This window comes from Vanessa atalanta, chromosome 15 (genome assembly GCF_905147765.1).
Source record: "Vanessa atalanta chromosome 15, ilVanAtal1.2, whole genome shotgun sequence".
NCBI lineage: Eukaryota > Metazoa > Arthropoda > Insecta > Lepidoptera > Nymphalidae > Vanessa > Vanessa atalanta.
Genome location: NC_061885.1, coordinates 5,942,193 through 5,959,745, shown reverse-complemented (window position 1 = coordinate 5,959,745; position 17,553 = coordinate 5,942,193). Strand labels below are relative to the sequence as shown.

The 17,553-nt window shown below is 32.1% G+C and overlaps 1 protein-coding gene across 1 annotated transcript in view; it reads right to left on the bottom strand.

The window, feature by feature from the left end:
* The window catches only part of LOC125069176 (BAI1-associated protein 3), an 80,336-nt gene that overhangs the window by 33,380 nt on the left and 29,403 nt on the right, over positions 1–17,553 (bottom strand). Inside the window, exons 5-8 of the mRNA XM_047678575.1 lie at positions 14,553–14,778; positions 11,123–11,301; positions 7,901–8,064; positions 251–489 (exon numbers count right to left, since the gene is read on the bottom strand). Of these exons, the coding sequence (XP_047534531.1) occupies positions 251–489; positions 7,901–8,064; positions 11,123–11,301; positions 14,553–14,778 (808 nt within the window). The remainder of the gene's footprint in view (positions 1–250; positions 490–7,900; positions 8,065–11,122; positions 11,302–14,552; positions 14,779–17,553) is intronic.

Here is a 17,553-nt window from a genome sequence, read left to right as displayed (position 1 = left end):
GAATGATTGTGTAGAACATTACGTGTTAATTAAAGTTACGTTGTTTATTACAATAATTTATTTCAGTTTAAAATATGTAGGATAATTAAAATCCGCTAATAAACTCCTATTACATCTTATAGACTTACTCCTATTACTCCTATTAGACTTAAAAATATATATACAAAACAAAAATGTAATCGTCAATTAAAAATGTTTGTAAAATTTTTCACTTTATAATAAATATACTACAACAGCAAAAAAGTCGTACTTTGGGTCCAGCGGTGCTTCACTGTTGAGCTTGCACGAAGCAGCAAATCGAGCAATTGCTGCTTGAAGCGAGCTCATGTCCCCTTGCACTGCGTGTTGGTGCAAAAGCGTCTGCGCCGCACCACATAATTCTCCCTCCCATTCACCGCTCTCGCTCTCCGCTCCGCTCGTAGATGTGCTCGCAGCCGTATCAACCTCATGAGCCAAAAGTACGCCAAACAGACGCTCGTGTTGACGCACCTTTAATTAAAAGTTTATGAAAACAAACCTTATCGTGTATCAGCGTTTTATATTATTGTAAAACTTCGATAAAATTAATTTTCAGCTCATTAATATCGTCAACAAACATGTTATTGCTAACTATTAACACGTTATCACGGTTGAAATGTATGAAATACTTTTGTATGCATAAGACTAACAATAAACATATGAAGAAAAATGCTACGTATTTAAACCTATGGTAGGGTAGAGTTTAGTACAGGCCTGTCTGGGCGTAGACCACCCACTCAACAAATAATTCTATCGCAAAAATCAATAGGTACTCTGTATTTCTGCGATCTGGTTTGAAGAGCGAGTGAGCTGGTGTAATTACGAGCACAAGGGGCTTAACATCTTAGATCCCATTGATGGCGGTGACTAAAATTAAAATAAGTAGAAGATACTGAGTTAAATATCTGTTTTAATAAATATAATTCAACCAATTAGATGTCCTTCATCAAAACAAAACTACCAAATATGCTATTTACTTCTAGTTCAATAATGACCTAATAAAAGTTTAACTACGACTATTGATTTTGAAATAACGATGACCTAAAAGCAACCTAAAGACAATTATAAAAATGCGACGTCTTTATTGCCTTCCGCTCTGTAATCGATTTATGGATGCCGATGGAAATCGGAACGTAATATTCGCATGTGACAGCCATAAGCCTTCGCAGTAGATAATTCCCTGTGAGTCGAGGAGTGATCTATTCCCGTAAAGATAAAAAGTCAACACGTGAGAGGACCGAGAATGTGAAACTAGCATTAGAAGATCGTTATCATTCTCACTCAAATGTAAAAGTGAATTTGTTCGTGAGTTACGTTTTCACATCTTAACTACTCAAACGATCATCATAACACAAACATTGTCAGGAGTACAGAAAGAACATATACATACATACATACATACATACGTACCTGACACTTTTTCCATATTCTACCGAACTCATTTAATAAGTAATTGCGACATTAAAGTATGAAATATATTCACTGATTAATTTAAAATTTAAAGTATCAAATGTTTTCTAATAAAAATATCACAATATATTTAATTCAGAGATGTTTTTTTCGTCGTTTATAGCCGTAAGGTATTCTAAAGAAGTATTATTTTTTCAAATTACCCTCTATGAATGTATAATCGTTTTTGAAGTATGAATTAGCGGTGTGGCCGCTCGATAATTAATGTTTTAAAAAACGAAGCTATAGTATTTCTGTACTTTCTGAAATTATAATACATTTTTTTGTTTTAGGTTTAGAGTAACGTTATGTTGTTATATATTACCAAAGACGATTGAAATAGAAAATAACAAATACACCTACTATAGACCTAAATAATAGCGTCAGATTATCAAATAAACAATAAAGAAGATGATTACTTTAATGATAATGTAAGTAGTTGCTTATTTATATACGGACGATCAGTCTGAACTCGAAAATAATGAGGCTGCATTTTCTTTAACAATCGAAACAAAATTAAGAGAACCCGAAATCCGTTAAACCCACTATACTTATTTTGTGATTTTGAAAAGTATTCACTGAACTGGAGGTAAATGAAGAAATAAACCGTTTTAAAAACCATAAAAAAAGGCATGGGATACCTGGGATTTTGTTTGGGACCCGTGGAAAATTTTCTACTCATTGCAATTATTCACAAAATAAGATCTCAAAAGTTCTGCAACGAAGTTTTACCAAACTTTACAATATGCAAAATGTCGGAATGATCAATTTTGCAAGTTTTATCGTACCCTGAGGCAGACTCAATCACTGTCAGCTCCAAAGATTCATAAATAATTCGACACAACAATCTCAATTCAAAAATTATTGCGTTGAACAAGGAATCAAAGGAATACCTGATTTGGTGATACATGTCAATTGTACAAAACATTTTTCGGATGCTTCACACGTAGTACGGGGAGTTAAAATAGACAGTACGAATCTGATAGGTGATTGGGTGCTTACGTTAGTGGGCCTGCATTCATATTCATCATTCATATGAAGGACCTCTTAGTAATTATCAAAGTTTTAAAAGAGCATGGTCAGAGTCTCTACTGCTCTATCATTCACTAAAAACCGAAATAAATCGCTGTAGCACATCTGCGGAACTAGGGAAGGGAGATTCAGATCGCAAAACCTAAGGGTCATAAATATAAGGATCATCATGACATAAAGTTTTTTTCGAATGTTGGACAGATATCACAAAGACATAGAAACTTTTCATATTCCCAAAATATACAACACCAAAGCCGATCACCTGTCCCGTCATTGTGCAATACCGGATTGGCAACTTCTAACGCAAATAACAACATTAATATTTGCCAAATGGTACGCGATGCATAGATTTGTTTGCGACATGACTAACTCAAATAGTTCTTAGATACTATACTCCTTGGACAATTTATAATGTTCACAAAGTCCTAGTGGATGATTCAATAGGTCGACGGACTAAAACGTAGAGGAAGTGCATCTAAGTCTGGAAAAGTGGGGCTGGCACGAACCACTTACAGATTTGACAACTGAGCAAAGAAACCTTCTTGTGAGCAGTTAGCGTCCCTTGACAATCAAAACATAAAAACCAGCATGGTATTGGTGGATTATATGAGCTGAAACCAATAAGGTTTCCTATAATAAGCCTACAGGTTCAAATTTAGCACGGTTCTTATCAGATTTATTTCATATGGAAAAAAAATATCTTATATATACCATTTTGGTACATGAATCTGTCGTGAATACTCTTTGGGATTCAGGGTACTCCGACTATCTTAGTCGACATCCTCTTGTGAGACGTATATTAAAGGCAATAGTCTTGGAGCAACGCCCATCCACACACTTCAAGTACCAATAAAACTGGTTTGGGATGTTGACTAAGTTTTCTAATACTTGTCACAAAGAGATTTATCTACAAACAGTTTATATCTAATATCAAGACAGTTATTACTTAAATACGTTCATTAATATTGGCTGTAAAAGGTGAGAATCGATTATACGTGATCATCTTTTTGTTACCATTTGTGGGCAAACCCGAAGGTAAGATAAAAAATACTAGTTCATCCAGGAATAGAGGCATCAGCAGGTAGTGTCAGAGCTGCAGTTGTCTTTAAAAGTTGGATTACGAATACTCCCGTTGAGTAATTTAATTAATTTAAGTAGGTAATATAAAAAATCAATGATAGTTTTTTTACGTCACTTTTTTTGTTACATAAATATACTCCAAGTGGTTTAAATAAATGTCTATAATGTCATACATTTGCAGGTAGCAATTACCTCTTTAATTACACGTATGCTGCACATCACTTCACGTCTACTCGTGACTGGTGATTAATAGACTGAATGGAAATTTCCTCAGAGTTAAATCGCTTGCCATTTAAAATCTTTGATACTTCAACGTTCAAAAGACATTATGGGCATGCTTTAAACACTTCTTTACTTAGATTTTTGTTATAATAAGTTGATAATAATAGATTTAGTTTTTTTTTAAACGACTCTGAATAAGATAGTGATTACTATATACACTATATATACTAAGTATATATTAAATCTACAATGAATATCACATTCATTATATTTTTTAAAAGTACAGGATCAATCTCCATTTAATTTCCTTTACAACGGTATGCAAACTATCATGATTCCGTGAACAAGAGTATATAATAACTATAATAATAGATTGTTGTGTAATAATACAAACAGTTGCCGAAATGAGACGAAAAAAATTGTTTCGATCATAAAGCACTCTCTGATACTTCGCATCATAAGTCGTTGAATACACACGAAGAGTATATTTGTCTGTTTGTCGCGCTTATTTAAGGTTCTATAAGTTAGATTTGAAAACATATTTAGAGTGCGATAGCCTATCTGGTAACGACGACAATAATATAATCTTCTTGATTAATAATAAACGGTTCTCCTTTTACACTATGAGTGTTATTCGAAAGTCATGAATTCAATCTTATTTACGGATAAAAAATGATTCCTTTTTTATTAACTAATTATACGCATATTTTAGTGTAGTGTTATGTAAAATTGTATAATTTCATCTTCAACAGTGAGCCAAAATGGCCCAGTGGTTAGAACGCGTGCATCGTAATCGATGATTTCGGGCTTAAACCCAGGCAGGCACCACTGAATTTTCTTGTGCTTAATTTGTGTTTATAATTAATCTCGTGCTCGGCGGTGAAGAAAAACATCGTGAGGAAACCTGCATGTATCAGGAAACATGCGTATTTCACCAACCCGCATTGGAGCAGCGTAGTGGAATATGCTCCATACCATCTCCTCGAAGTGAGAGGAGGCCTTAGCCCAGCAGTGGGAAATTTACAGGCTGTTAATGTAATGTAGGTAAGTATCTAAAGTCGCACCTATATTTATACACTGTTTCTGTATGAGTATGATCAAAGTTAATCCAGCTTACATATATTTGACAAACAAACAATCTACGGGTACTTATTGATTTCTAAAAATGTAATTGAAATGTAGAAATCGTGGGGAAAGAATACAGAGTCCGGAGTCGTATTGGATGAAGTACTCTCGAGAAATGAATTAGATTTATCGTGTAATCGCAATTTCGCTTCACTCGCTGACTCAATCATTTATTAAGCTAACGCAAAAGTTCAACCAAAGCGGGACTGGGATACATAACACGAAAACAACATTTTTATTTTAAGCGGAATTCAATATTTATATTCAATATACTATTCCCAATTTATAAGGAATTAAATTTTTCACAGAGAATATACATTCCCTAGCACACCCAGCTTCTGAATGTATACACGAAAATTATTTACTAATAATAAGTATTCTATTATAACTGGGCTAAAAATAGTAGAGTTCCTTGTTTGACATAGGCAGGTACAATATGCAAGCTATATAAACAAATACGGCTGTGGACATGATTTGACAATGGCTACTTCTATGATTAATTTTATTTATGGCTAATTAAGAGGATTAGTGAAGTGAATTAGTGGTTTCGTTTTCACCAATATTGCTGGCAATTTATTTTAATTATTTAGCTCAAATGTTTAATACATTTTGAGCTTTTAGAAAAAAATGCGATGTTGTCTTGAAATGAAACATGCAGTAACATCGAAATGATAAAAAAAGATACACGAAAGGCATGGATAACGAGAAAAAAATATTAAGAACATTTTAATTTCTGTGGAATTCAATTGCAGTAACATGAAGAGCTACGCTCGGAGTTTCCCCGAAATCGCAACAGTAATGATGAAATGCGCAGGAAAACCAACATAGCCCGAAGAAATACTCAAGTGTAATGGCAGTGGACGGGGCACATCGCTCGCAGAAATCACGCTGGGCCGAAGGGTTCTCGAGTGGCGACAATAATACGAAGGCATATATATGGCATCCATAGGCAAGCCAAGGCGGACCGACTATCTTGTAAGGGTAGCAAGAAGCCACTGGATGCGGATAACACAAGACAGGCCATCGTGGACATCATTGAGGTAGCCCCTTGTCCAGCAGTAGACGATCTGCGGCTGATATGATGATGATGACATTTTGCAAATATTTTTTGATTGAAATCGTAATATTACCTCGCTTTGCCATTTGGCTAAAAAGTGGTAACTATAAGTATACAACGGTAAAAGGAACCTATTTAAAAATATTTATTTACTTGATTCACACATTTAATTAAGGTTTAATTCAAACAAGGAATGCAAAAAAAAAGTGTTGTACATTGTATTTTTAAATTAAATTTCTTATTAATTATATAATTTTTAAGATGGTCCTGGTGTCCAAGAACTGGTGCTTACTTAGCTCAAAGATTGATCTCGGCAGATTAGAGTGGTAACAACGACATCCACGATAAAAGAGGACTTCAAATTAATAATTATATTACACTCACGATCAATTTAATTGCATTACTTATTTGATTTCCATATTAATTAATCATGGTAACAAAAGAGCGTTATGAATTATCTAATTGAATTTCAAGAGTCGGAGTACAGCGAGGTATGTCGGTCGGAGATTAATTACTACATGATGGGTGGTGGACATAAACTATTAAAGCTGATGTTATTACGTCATGAATGTATGGACTAATGGATCTCAGTGGAAAACTAATAAAAATTTAATGCCCGGCTTACTACTTCAGAGAGTTATCACAATGGGATTTTTGTCGTAAGTTTTTCTTTTGTGGTTATAAAAAAAATCTGTTAGCCATAGATTATGGAACTAATTTCGACTTGTAATTGGTTCACTTTTATTATCAATATGGATTTAATAGTAGAATAAATACAAATTGATGACGATTAGATCGAGTTGTTTTGTTGCGTAAGGGTGTAACTTCAAGTAAAATTGTGGCGATTAATTATTCAAATCAAACCAAATGAAATTATGATTTATTGAAGTATGGCTCTTCTGCAAGAAACAATTCTGAACCGTCATTTTACAGGTTTAAACTAAATTTAACCGTAATTATTAAATAAAAAGTATTTGAACTTTTTTATGCTGTATAATTTAAAGTAATATTTATTTTTATATGATAGGTACATTCTTCATAGGACATCAATTTCTTGAATTTTGCTTTGAATTCAATTGATATCTAATATTATTTTTTGTACAGTGTCTGAAAGGAAAACGTGTATAAAGGCAAACGATGCCAAGATATAAATAAAAAAAAGACTTTCTAAAGCAGAATGAGGACAATCTTGGTATCATTAATATTTTTAAAAAGAAAAAAATATAAACCTATTCTAATAATTATCTACATATAATATTAATATAAATAATTTACTCAAATGAAATCGCTTCAATTTAACTTTTTTGAAGTGAAAAAAAAGAAAACACATCCAACGTATACTTATTATAATCGTAAGTAAAAACATGCGGTCGCTAGCTAGTAATTAATTTAACTGCCAAGGTGAGCTCCTTGCCGGTTCTCATTACAATGTTTGATATATACAACATGACAAATGTCAACCGAGCTGTGTCGTTCACACTTGATATTTCGATCTGCTCTTGTCAGTCTGTATGTGCAAAAACATTCTCCAAAACCGAATCAAGGCTAAGGATTTTTTACCATATGAATTAAATTGTTATACAGAAAATCAAATAATCGGTTGCCCTTTAAAATTAAATAAATTATATTTTCGTTTGTTAACTTTATGTTGAAAGAAATTTCAGGCATAGTACGAATGCTTTATCAATGCGAATTTCTAAACTTTAGGTAGCAATTGAGAATTTTTCGACGGTGAAACCCGATAACTTGACTGAAGTTGAGCCGACGACTTTGTGATCTGAAACCTAATAAGCTAGCCCATTGTTCAAGAGGATATCAAAACTGCACTAGTATTTAGTGAACGAGATTCACTAATAATATCCTAGCTTAAGAACCTGTGTGTTACCCAAATAAAATAAATTTATCATGTATGCTTACCTGCTGCCAATTATCATCATCATGTCTGCCAGCTTCCCTCGCCGAGAGCCAGAGTCTCAACCTGATGCGTCCCTGAACTGAAGAGCGTTGAGAGCGTGCCTCCAACTTGTACCACGCCTCAACACCCGTTGATGGTATCTCTCGTAGTGGGATGTTTACAGATCCTATTACGAAAACGGGGCTTAGATTTTTGTTCATATGTAAAATAAAAACGTCCAGCATTTCAGTGTATTCTGATGGAATATTCCATTGGGTACACAGCTATTATTATGTATTAATTAATTGATGCAGATTCTTGTAAGCCTCCTCCACCGCAACTTCAACTACAAGTCGTCTACCCAAAGGTCGTCTGGAAGAGGTTATTATTTAAGCAATAATGTATGTATATTTACTTTTTTTAGGTGTCTATTATGCTTTATATTTTATATATCAAGTATATTTAAAATGATTTTTATCATATTCTGCATAGAGATGGCAATGTATATCAGATGAAATAGATATTATAAATACATAAAGCAATATAGAAATCAGAACACCTTGCGAAACGCCATAACGTAATTTTACGAGATAAAAAAAACAGCTCGTTTACACTGCCGTTGCAGATACAAGGAAGAATGGAACCATTTTATTTCTTGTCGAGATATAGATATATTAAGAGAAGGTACGTCGGCAAGAATTGTATCAAACGCTACTACTAATTTTATAATGTGAGCAGCGTTATTCATTTTAATCTTAGTCTTAGTCATCAGTGATTTTTCATCACAGCAAATACGAGGAGAACAGAACGAAAACCGAATTGAAAAAGGTTTTAAAGAATTTACTTGAAGGGAAATGATTTAATTGATTAAGGTTACGTTCAATAACGCTAGAGATAAAAGGAAGGATAGAAACAGGACGGTTGATTACCGTTCAATATTTTGCTTTTACTTGCAATATTTAATATTGGAATTCATTTCTAATATGAATTAATATAATGAAATGAACATGAAATTAAGAATATATATAAATAAATTTATGCTGGTGTTTCTTATTTTAGCTTAGATCTTTTCGGTCTGTTTGTGTATTTCCAGTCCCTTTTTTTGTTCTTTCATAAATATTTTTCGAATAAATTGCTACCAACTTGAGGGCAGGCCGAAAAGTAAACATTTATGTATACACGAGTGATATTCGTCGTTCTTAATTAGAAGAAAAAAAACGAAGAAAATTATCAAATTTTATTGAAATATGAAAAGAAAATTGTATTGGACACGCATTTTTTGTTCTAAGCTCAGCCGGCTGTAAAATCTTCTTATCGGTGCTCGTAGCCAAATTATTTCCTTTCTGTATGAATTCGAATGCTTACAACGCATTTGACTCCCTAAATAAATATTGGATTTGGTCTCTACCATCAATCTAGTTATATTCCATTTTTCTTCGTACTTGAACCCTCTTCGGCCTGAATTTAAAAAAAATGGGCTTGGAATGAATGCATAAATAATAACTCTACTCCAGGTATATATTCAAATTTCTTTTAGAATTGGAATTTTAATAAGCAAGTTTTTCTACGAGCAACAAAAATTTAATAAGTTTAGGAATTGCGTAACAGTCGGATACCAAGTCATTCCAACGAGGATTTCAAGGTCTTGGGTAATTTTGAAAGAACAAATGAAAAAAAGAAGACGATCGTTATATAAATGAGAAAAGTAACATTTGTACGTAAATACCGATATTGCTGTGGAGTTGTTTTACGTTTTATTTTTATAGTATGATTGGAAACGTGATATTTTGACAATTCACGTACTGTAAAATAGAATCTGACATTTCAATGTACGTAACAAAATACTACACCAGTACTAATGAGTTAAAGGGTAAACTAATTCTCCCGTTCCTCCAACCCGTTTGATGTTTAATTAACACATTCCGAAAATATCCGGTTTCACATCAATTTATTATTTTTAAACAAATATACTACCAACTACGTTTAATAAAATAATTTATTGTTATTAGTTAAGAAAATACCTTATAGCAGACATTATAATGATTACAAGCTTACATTTAATTTGGAGACCACTTTCCCGAAGAGTTCAGTGAGGTACGTATTTCCAATTGGTAAAACTTCTTTCAGAAATACTATCAGTTTACACTTTAAACGGGGATTAACTAAATAAAGGTTTAGGCACTACAATATCAGACGTACCGTATTCTTTTCCTTTTATATCACGATTACGGTATGTTTGTGAAAGTCAATAAAACTATCACTTTAATGATTTTCAGTAAGATCTTAGTTATTTTGTACTTAATTTGCCATTTTAACGTAATAAACTCATACACAATCTACTGTCTATTTGTAATAGATAAAATCTGTATAAATTGTCTATTAAGAAAATGTAATTAAACATCCTGTCTCAAGGTTTCCGCTAATTTCATACAAAAAAACATTATAATTTGTAGCACATATTAACAATGTTAATTATAATTTTTTAGCACGGGTATGGAAAAGGTCTCCTCGAGTTATTTTTTAAATATTTCGGCAAGTCTAAACAAGCTTTATCAATCATGTATAAAATTGTAGAAATGCCACATGTAATCATATGCCGAATATGATTAGGCAATAACCTAATTATATAACTTCATTCTGCTATAGCGTTTTTTAAACAATATAGACCAAACATTATCAATAAATTCAATAATAATTAAAACCCTTTATTTGATGTATGTTTTTATATTTTTCAGATTTAATACCCTACTTTGTTTAAGTTTATATTTTCCCGTCGATTTCATTTGAATACGAATCGGATAGTTCGAATTTGTTTATTTTAATTTTGAATACGATTGAGATTTTAAGTCAATGAATTTTAATGTACTTTAAAGTGATTTAAGTTAATATATATAATGCAAAATGCTATGATTTAATGACGATGTATACCTTATCTTATAAAAAAATATATATATTTTTTATTTTATTAGTGAATCTCTTATAAAAAAAAACATCTCTTGTAAAATACCGGTAACGATTCGACTCAGAACCTTGTTTGGGTCTGAGTGCGTACAATCCATTTCTCAGTTATTGTACATATTTTTTATTGCTGTGTTTAAGTTGACTAGCTATGTAAGCCATTATAATTTTGGTAACAAGGACATCATATCTTAGACCCTGTGGAGATATATATATTGTTTATGTTTGTATATGTATGTTATATTTGTTACATATATAACCCAATGACTAAACATTTATCTTCTTACCAAGGAAATCATCCTGGCTCCCTTGCCGTGCGCTCTGGCATACTTGTTTGAAGAAGCGGCCGAGGCCTCGTACTCCACGCACTTCATTGAGACGCGACACCGCATCCAGTACAGAGCTCTCGTCATCGTGATCCCAGATGTCTAGGTGCAGTACATCCGACGATATATCGTCGATGTCACTAATTAAATAAATATATTAATACATTTGAAAAAGTAAAGAATAATCTTAATAAACTATAACGAATAATCACGTATGTTAAATTATCGGGATACATTAACAAATATAATCTAATTTGTTTTTTTCATCTTATAAGCACGTGCGTCACTTTATTACAGATCAGTACCTATTTCTTTACCGAGTTTGTTAACCGAGTTCGTATATACCTATATATTTTTTTTAAATTCTGGAAATAATAATTTCGAAACCTTAAATTATTTATTTATCAAGATAGTGTCTAATTTATATCATATAATAAAAATAATAATAAAATATCAACTTCTTGAATTTTATTGCTGTGTATTGATAATATAATAATTGAATAATAATTAAATCTCTAAACAATTACGATAAGACAAAAGCCAGTATCAAAACTTGTAAACGATTTAACGTATATGAATCGAACACAAAGCGCTAAGCCTTATACTGTTGTATGAAAATGTTATTGAAGTTCGTTCACAGACTATTTTTATGTAGACCTTAAGCCCTGGAATGAACAGCGAAGCATGAAGCGACGCAGTGCAACGCCGAATCTACTAATCGATCGTCTGTTTAATGGACGCCGCCGTCCAAAACCACGACCGGATACTTCGACAATGTTGGTATTACTTTACTTTTATTAATATATACAAGATTGTTATTACTATCAGTATTTAAAACGGGATATTTACCATGTTTTTTATTTTTATTTGGTGGAGCTCGATATTTCGACATTATCTACGAATGAACAAGACATTTCAATACTGATAGTAATAAAAAAAAATTGTTATATTGCAAAAATGTTCAGTAAACTATTAATCAAACTGAATAATATAAAAAATAATTTGATAATCTTTGTCACAGGTTCAGCTAGTATAAATTCAAGTAAAAGGAAAGGAACAGCCTGTAAATATATCATTATTACTCTAAAGCCTCCTCTCTCCTCTTCTTGATAAGAAGTTTTGGATCTCAATCCAACACTCCTTGCTACTTTCTAATTTTATACCAAAATATATCTCATTTTTTTTAAATATATATTGACAGACTGAAGCCCTCACCAGTAACGAAGGTATTTCAAATTTGAAAGATATTTAAATGTGTAGTACACAGAAAGGATTTGGGCAAATTTTGACTTTGAGGGAGATCTTACACCACCTAAATATTTCAAACAACTTGACTGGCTCGTTGGTCTAGTGGCTAGAAATATGGCGATAGCTCCTGAGTGTTCAAACGCCTAATTCGGGATGATAAATTTTATTGGGTTTTATCGAACAAAAAATGAAAAAGTTTGCCTTGGTGTGATTTGGTCAGAGAAACTAACAATTTGAATATTTCTAATTAATCTTATTTTATTATAATAATTGGCTTTATTGATATTATCAATTATTCCCTTAATACAAGCAAATATATTTACTTCATTGGGTCTTCCAAGCGATGTAAAGCAAAGTTTTTCTAAAGGTTGATCTAAACATTTTTGTTTATTTTATTCTCCAGGTGTAAGGAGAAGAAACATTAATAAATATATATACGTATATACGTACTCACATACATTTTATGTATGTATTTATACATATCTGAACCCCAAATATTTAGATTCTAAAAAAAATCTGTCGTTCCCAAAACCTGAAGATTTGCAAAAATATGTAAATAATATATAACATAATAACCCTTAAATAAATAGAAATAAAATAGGACATCGATATAAGGATAGTTACTAATGTATTGCCGAATTTGCAGCTTTTTTTTTTGTTGGAAAGGTAGGTAGCTATTTTCAACGGAGTCCATTGCATGCATTAGATACATTTTCATTGGCTCAACTCGATACTTAAACTCAGCACCTCGGGATAAGTAGCCTTATACAGTCATTATACCATCGAAGCCGTTAATATTAATTAGTGTATCTAAAGGATATCTTAGTAGTGGACGGAATTTTGTATCTTTGTAAGAAAGCTCGAGCGTAAAGCCAACTCGTATAATTAATTTATGAAGCGACATTACTGAAATATCAATAGGCCTTATTATATAGTAATTATTCGATAAGATCTAACCTACACATTTATAGTTTTAGTTAGAGAAATATTTTTATTACTACAATATACTTAGTACATTCTTTTATACAAATAAATTAAATAGAAAAACGTGGCAACTACAATAGGATATACTTGCCATATCCTATCCTATAAATCCTAACTCAAGTCATTTAATAAATTAAAAAAATGATGCTTATTATTTAGGAAACATATTTCAATGTTTCCGGAGCACTTTTTTATATTAAAAACTCGATTGTAAGTATACAACACTTTTTGTTAATTGATGTTTTGTTGGAGCATACGTTTTGGATTTTCATATCCGCCCGTGTATCCGACTCACTCTATCAACAATCACAATATCTCGTTTGAATAAAAATAATCCATGTTGTCTATACATATATTTTTGCATTAGAAGTTATTTATAACTTATTCTTATCTTGTGTGAAATAAAATTTCCTGAAACCCAAAGCTTTATTTACGTTTTAATTTGCAAGCTGTCAATCAGCGCGAGCTTTGTTTCATGAAATAATATTTTAGAGGAGATATTTTGTACAAATGAATATCACAAAAATGTGTAATAAGGTCATCAAAATTAAATACCACGAAAATTAGTATCTGTCAATTGATTTATTTACTCAACTTTATAATATAATGATATTTACGATTAATCCGCGATGTTGAAAAATAAAAATATAAATACTAGTTAATTTTATGGAATATATTATTTAAGTCTAAATAGTTTCGATGTAAATATATATAAATAAAATAATTATAATTGGCGGTATTATATATTTCCACTAATTTCTAACTGTTATATTACAAATTAAAATAAAATCAATACAAACTACAGCATTAGCGGATTAAAAAAAATAACGCTTTCTTTCTTTTCATCTTCACAAGATGTAACTATACGTAAGTCATTAATATAACCCTTATGTTGCAACGCATTAAACAGACAGAGCCAAAGCAAATATCCAATATTTTTTGCAAAGGAGCTCAGTATATTACCCAGATAAGCACTAAAATAGAATAGGACTTATGAAAATTTTAAGAGGGTTAAATATTCTCCATTTTAAAGTCAAAAATATGATAACGATTGTATGTATGAGACTTATGCCAAGCATATATATTTTTTAACATCCATCACATAAGAGGCTTAAATGAGATGAAAGCTTGTAAAGAAGAAAAGTCAAAGAGAACTTACAATTTGAAAGTCTCGTTCCATTTGGGTGACAGTGTGTGCGGTCGGACGCTTGTTGCCCGAATATATCGTGCTGGGAGTCTCCCAAGACTGTCGCGTTGCTGTCGACCATCACGACGTTTGAAGCTTAGTCTGAAGCCATGCTTACGACCTTCATCTTCAGAAGCGCGAGGCGAAGCAGGCAGAGACGCTGGCTGGATACCCAGCATGCAATAGGGATCGCTGAATCCTACACATAAATTAAACATTGACTTATACATTTTATTTAAGGAGATTATTATTTATTAATATATAAATAATTACTGGTAAAAGGATTTTATTCAAGCATTTCCCATTTTTCAGATTATGCAGATACATTATTTTGCATGTATACAAACTGCTCAAAAAGACATATTTTTAAATTTATTTACGGATTTCAATATAGAAAATTTAGCGAGCTTGTAATTCGACTATGCGTGGGTCAATGTAAAGTACTATAGAATAACTTCCTGGCAATTAAAATATATGTATACATAATATAATTAAGAACATACCACTAAACATACAGACTTTGTTTTTAGAAAAACATTATAACTTGTCACTTTTAGACAATTCAGAAACATGACCATTTGTCCAAGACTAACAGAATTAAAATCGCATTGTGTAATGTTTTGTTTACTCGTTAAACAACTGTGAAACTCTCTATACAATGTTCAACTTACTAGCAATTTGATTTGAACTCCTCTTTGACATTTGTATAAAGTTTGTAGCGATTAAATTATAACCCGTACGTGGAAAGTTACGTGAATTGTTAGGGCATGCAGCGTCCGTCTGTGACGGTGGAGTTCTAACTACGTTTGTTAAACTGAGATATATTTTATTTATACGTAACACCTTAATTTGAGTGGTTACACATTTCAATGTTAGAGTCTGTTACTAGTTGTGGACCTTTGTCGAGATACTGTGATAATATCAGAAGGTCCATTTGGCCTTGAAGTGTGAGTTACCCAATGTTATTTTAGGGACAAGGATGACATCTTAGATCCTAAGATTCGCGGTCCATTTATGGTGTAATAGATCTTCCGCAAATACTACTAATAATGTAGCCCATCCCATGTGGCTATTATTCTATCATCGGAATTTAAGACTTTGTTCTTAAATTCCGATGATAGGACTTGACTTTGACGACCTCCGTGGTCGAGTAGTGTGTACACCGGTTTTCATGGGTACGCCACTACGAGGTCGCGGGTTCGATTCGCGGCCGAGTCGATGTAGAAAAAGTTCATATGTTTTCTATGTTGTTTTGCGTCTGAGTGTTTGTGGTACCGTCGTCACATCTGATTTTCCTTAACACAAGTACTTTAATTACTTACATTGGGATCAGAGTATGTATTGATCAGAATGATGTTGTCCAATATTTATTTATGTATGTATAAAGTGTTAGCATAAATGCATAGTCATAGTGTTAGTATATGAATGCGAGTCGAGATGGGCCAGTGGTTAGAACGCGTGCATCTTAACCGATGATTTCGGGTTCAAACCCAGGCAAGCACCACTGAATTTTCATGTGCTTAATTTGTGTTTATAATTCATCTCGTGCTCGGCGGTGAAGGAAAACATCGTGAGGAAACCTGCATGTGTCTAATTTCAACGAAATTCTGCTACATGTGTATTCCACCAACCCGCATTGGAGCAGCGTGGTGGAATATGCTCCAAACCTTCTCCTCAAGGGAGAGGAGGCCTTTAGCCCAGCAGTGGGAAATTTTCAGGCTGCTAATGCTAAAAAAATAAATGCATACTGTTTTAAAAAATATATATATTCATTGATTTGTTCAGTTTATGCTTATATTATATTAGATAAGGTATATGCCACAGATCTCTTTATTAACTACAACCTATATAGTGAATTGTTAAATGAGACTCTTGACTTAATATCGATAATAAAACAGATAGCAACATAACTATTTTTAAAGTTTTAACATCGATATAATGTATTGAGACGGACTCTTAAGATATGCATGGCAATAAATAAGAACAGGGAGTTCATACTAGAGACGTAGGTAAAATACAGTTAAAAAAACAAGGCATTCGACTTAGAGTAACTTAAATAAAATCATCAAATTTATCAGACGATAATACTACAGTATTAATAGTAATTGAGACAATTACTATTATTAAAATTAATACTCGGAAAATATTAATATAACTCGAAATTGGATTTGCATTAATAAAGAGAATAGGAAGGCAGACCCCACCATCAGATGGGAATAATAAATGCACAGGAGAGAGAGAGAGATTAATAAAGAGAATAGAGGAAGAGAATATACTATACCTCTTAGTAGTCAAATAATTAATTCCCTTTGATTAAATTAATCACTAAAGCGAGGTATATCATATAATTCTGGGTACGGCATAGAACGTCTCAGCAGAAGGGTCTTATGTGACCTAGTGCATTATTGTCCACACTAACGATGTACATCGTTGAGTACCGTTATAATGGATTGCTCTCTTGGACATGTACAATAATACTTAAGATTTATTTTATTAAATTAAAGAAACAAAATCACCATCGCACTTTGAAACTGAATACCATTTTTGACTCTTAGAAAGAGTTACGCTTCACGATTGAGTCAATTTTAGATCAATTTTACCGTTTATTATTTTTATATTTATATTATAGGATTAAATATTCGTTGCACATATTATATATAATCAACATAATATATAATATTACTAATCTAATAAAAATTAAAAATAAACAAATGTTGGATTTGAATCATTCTATACTTTCATTTTACACACGGAACAGATCCAGGAAGTAGATTTTAACCTACTTTTAATGGCTACTATTAATCTGCTCGACTTCTGGCTCATTTGTTTGTTAAGGGTTTGGATAGGGTGCCCTTTTGTTTCCATTTAAATTTAAAGAAAAATTTTATGTCAGTTATTTATTGTGACTCTAACGTTATGTTTAATTTTAACAAACAGTTTAAAAAATTCTTTGTATACGTTATAACCGCTTGGA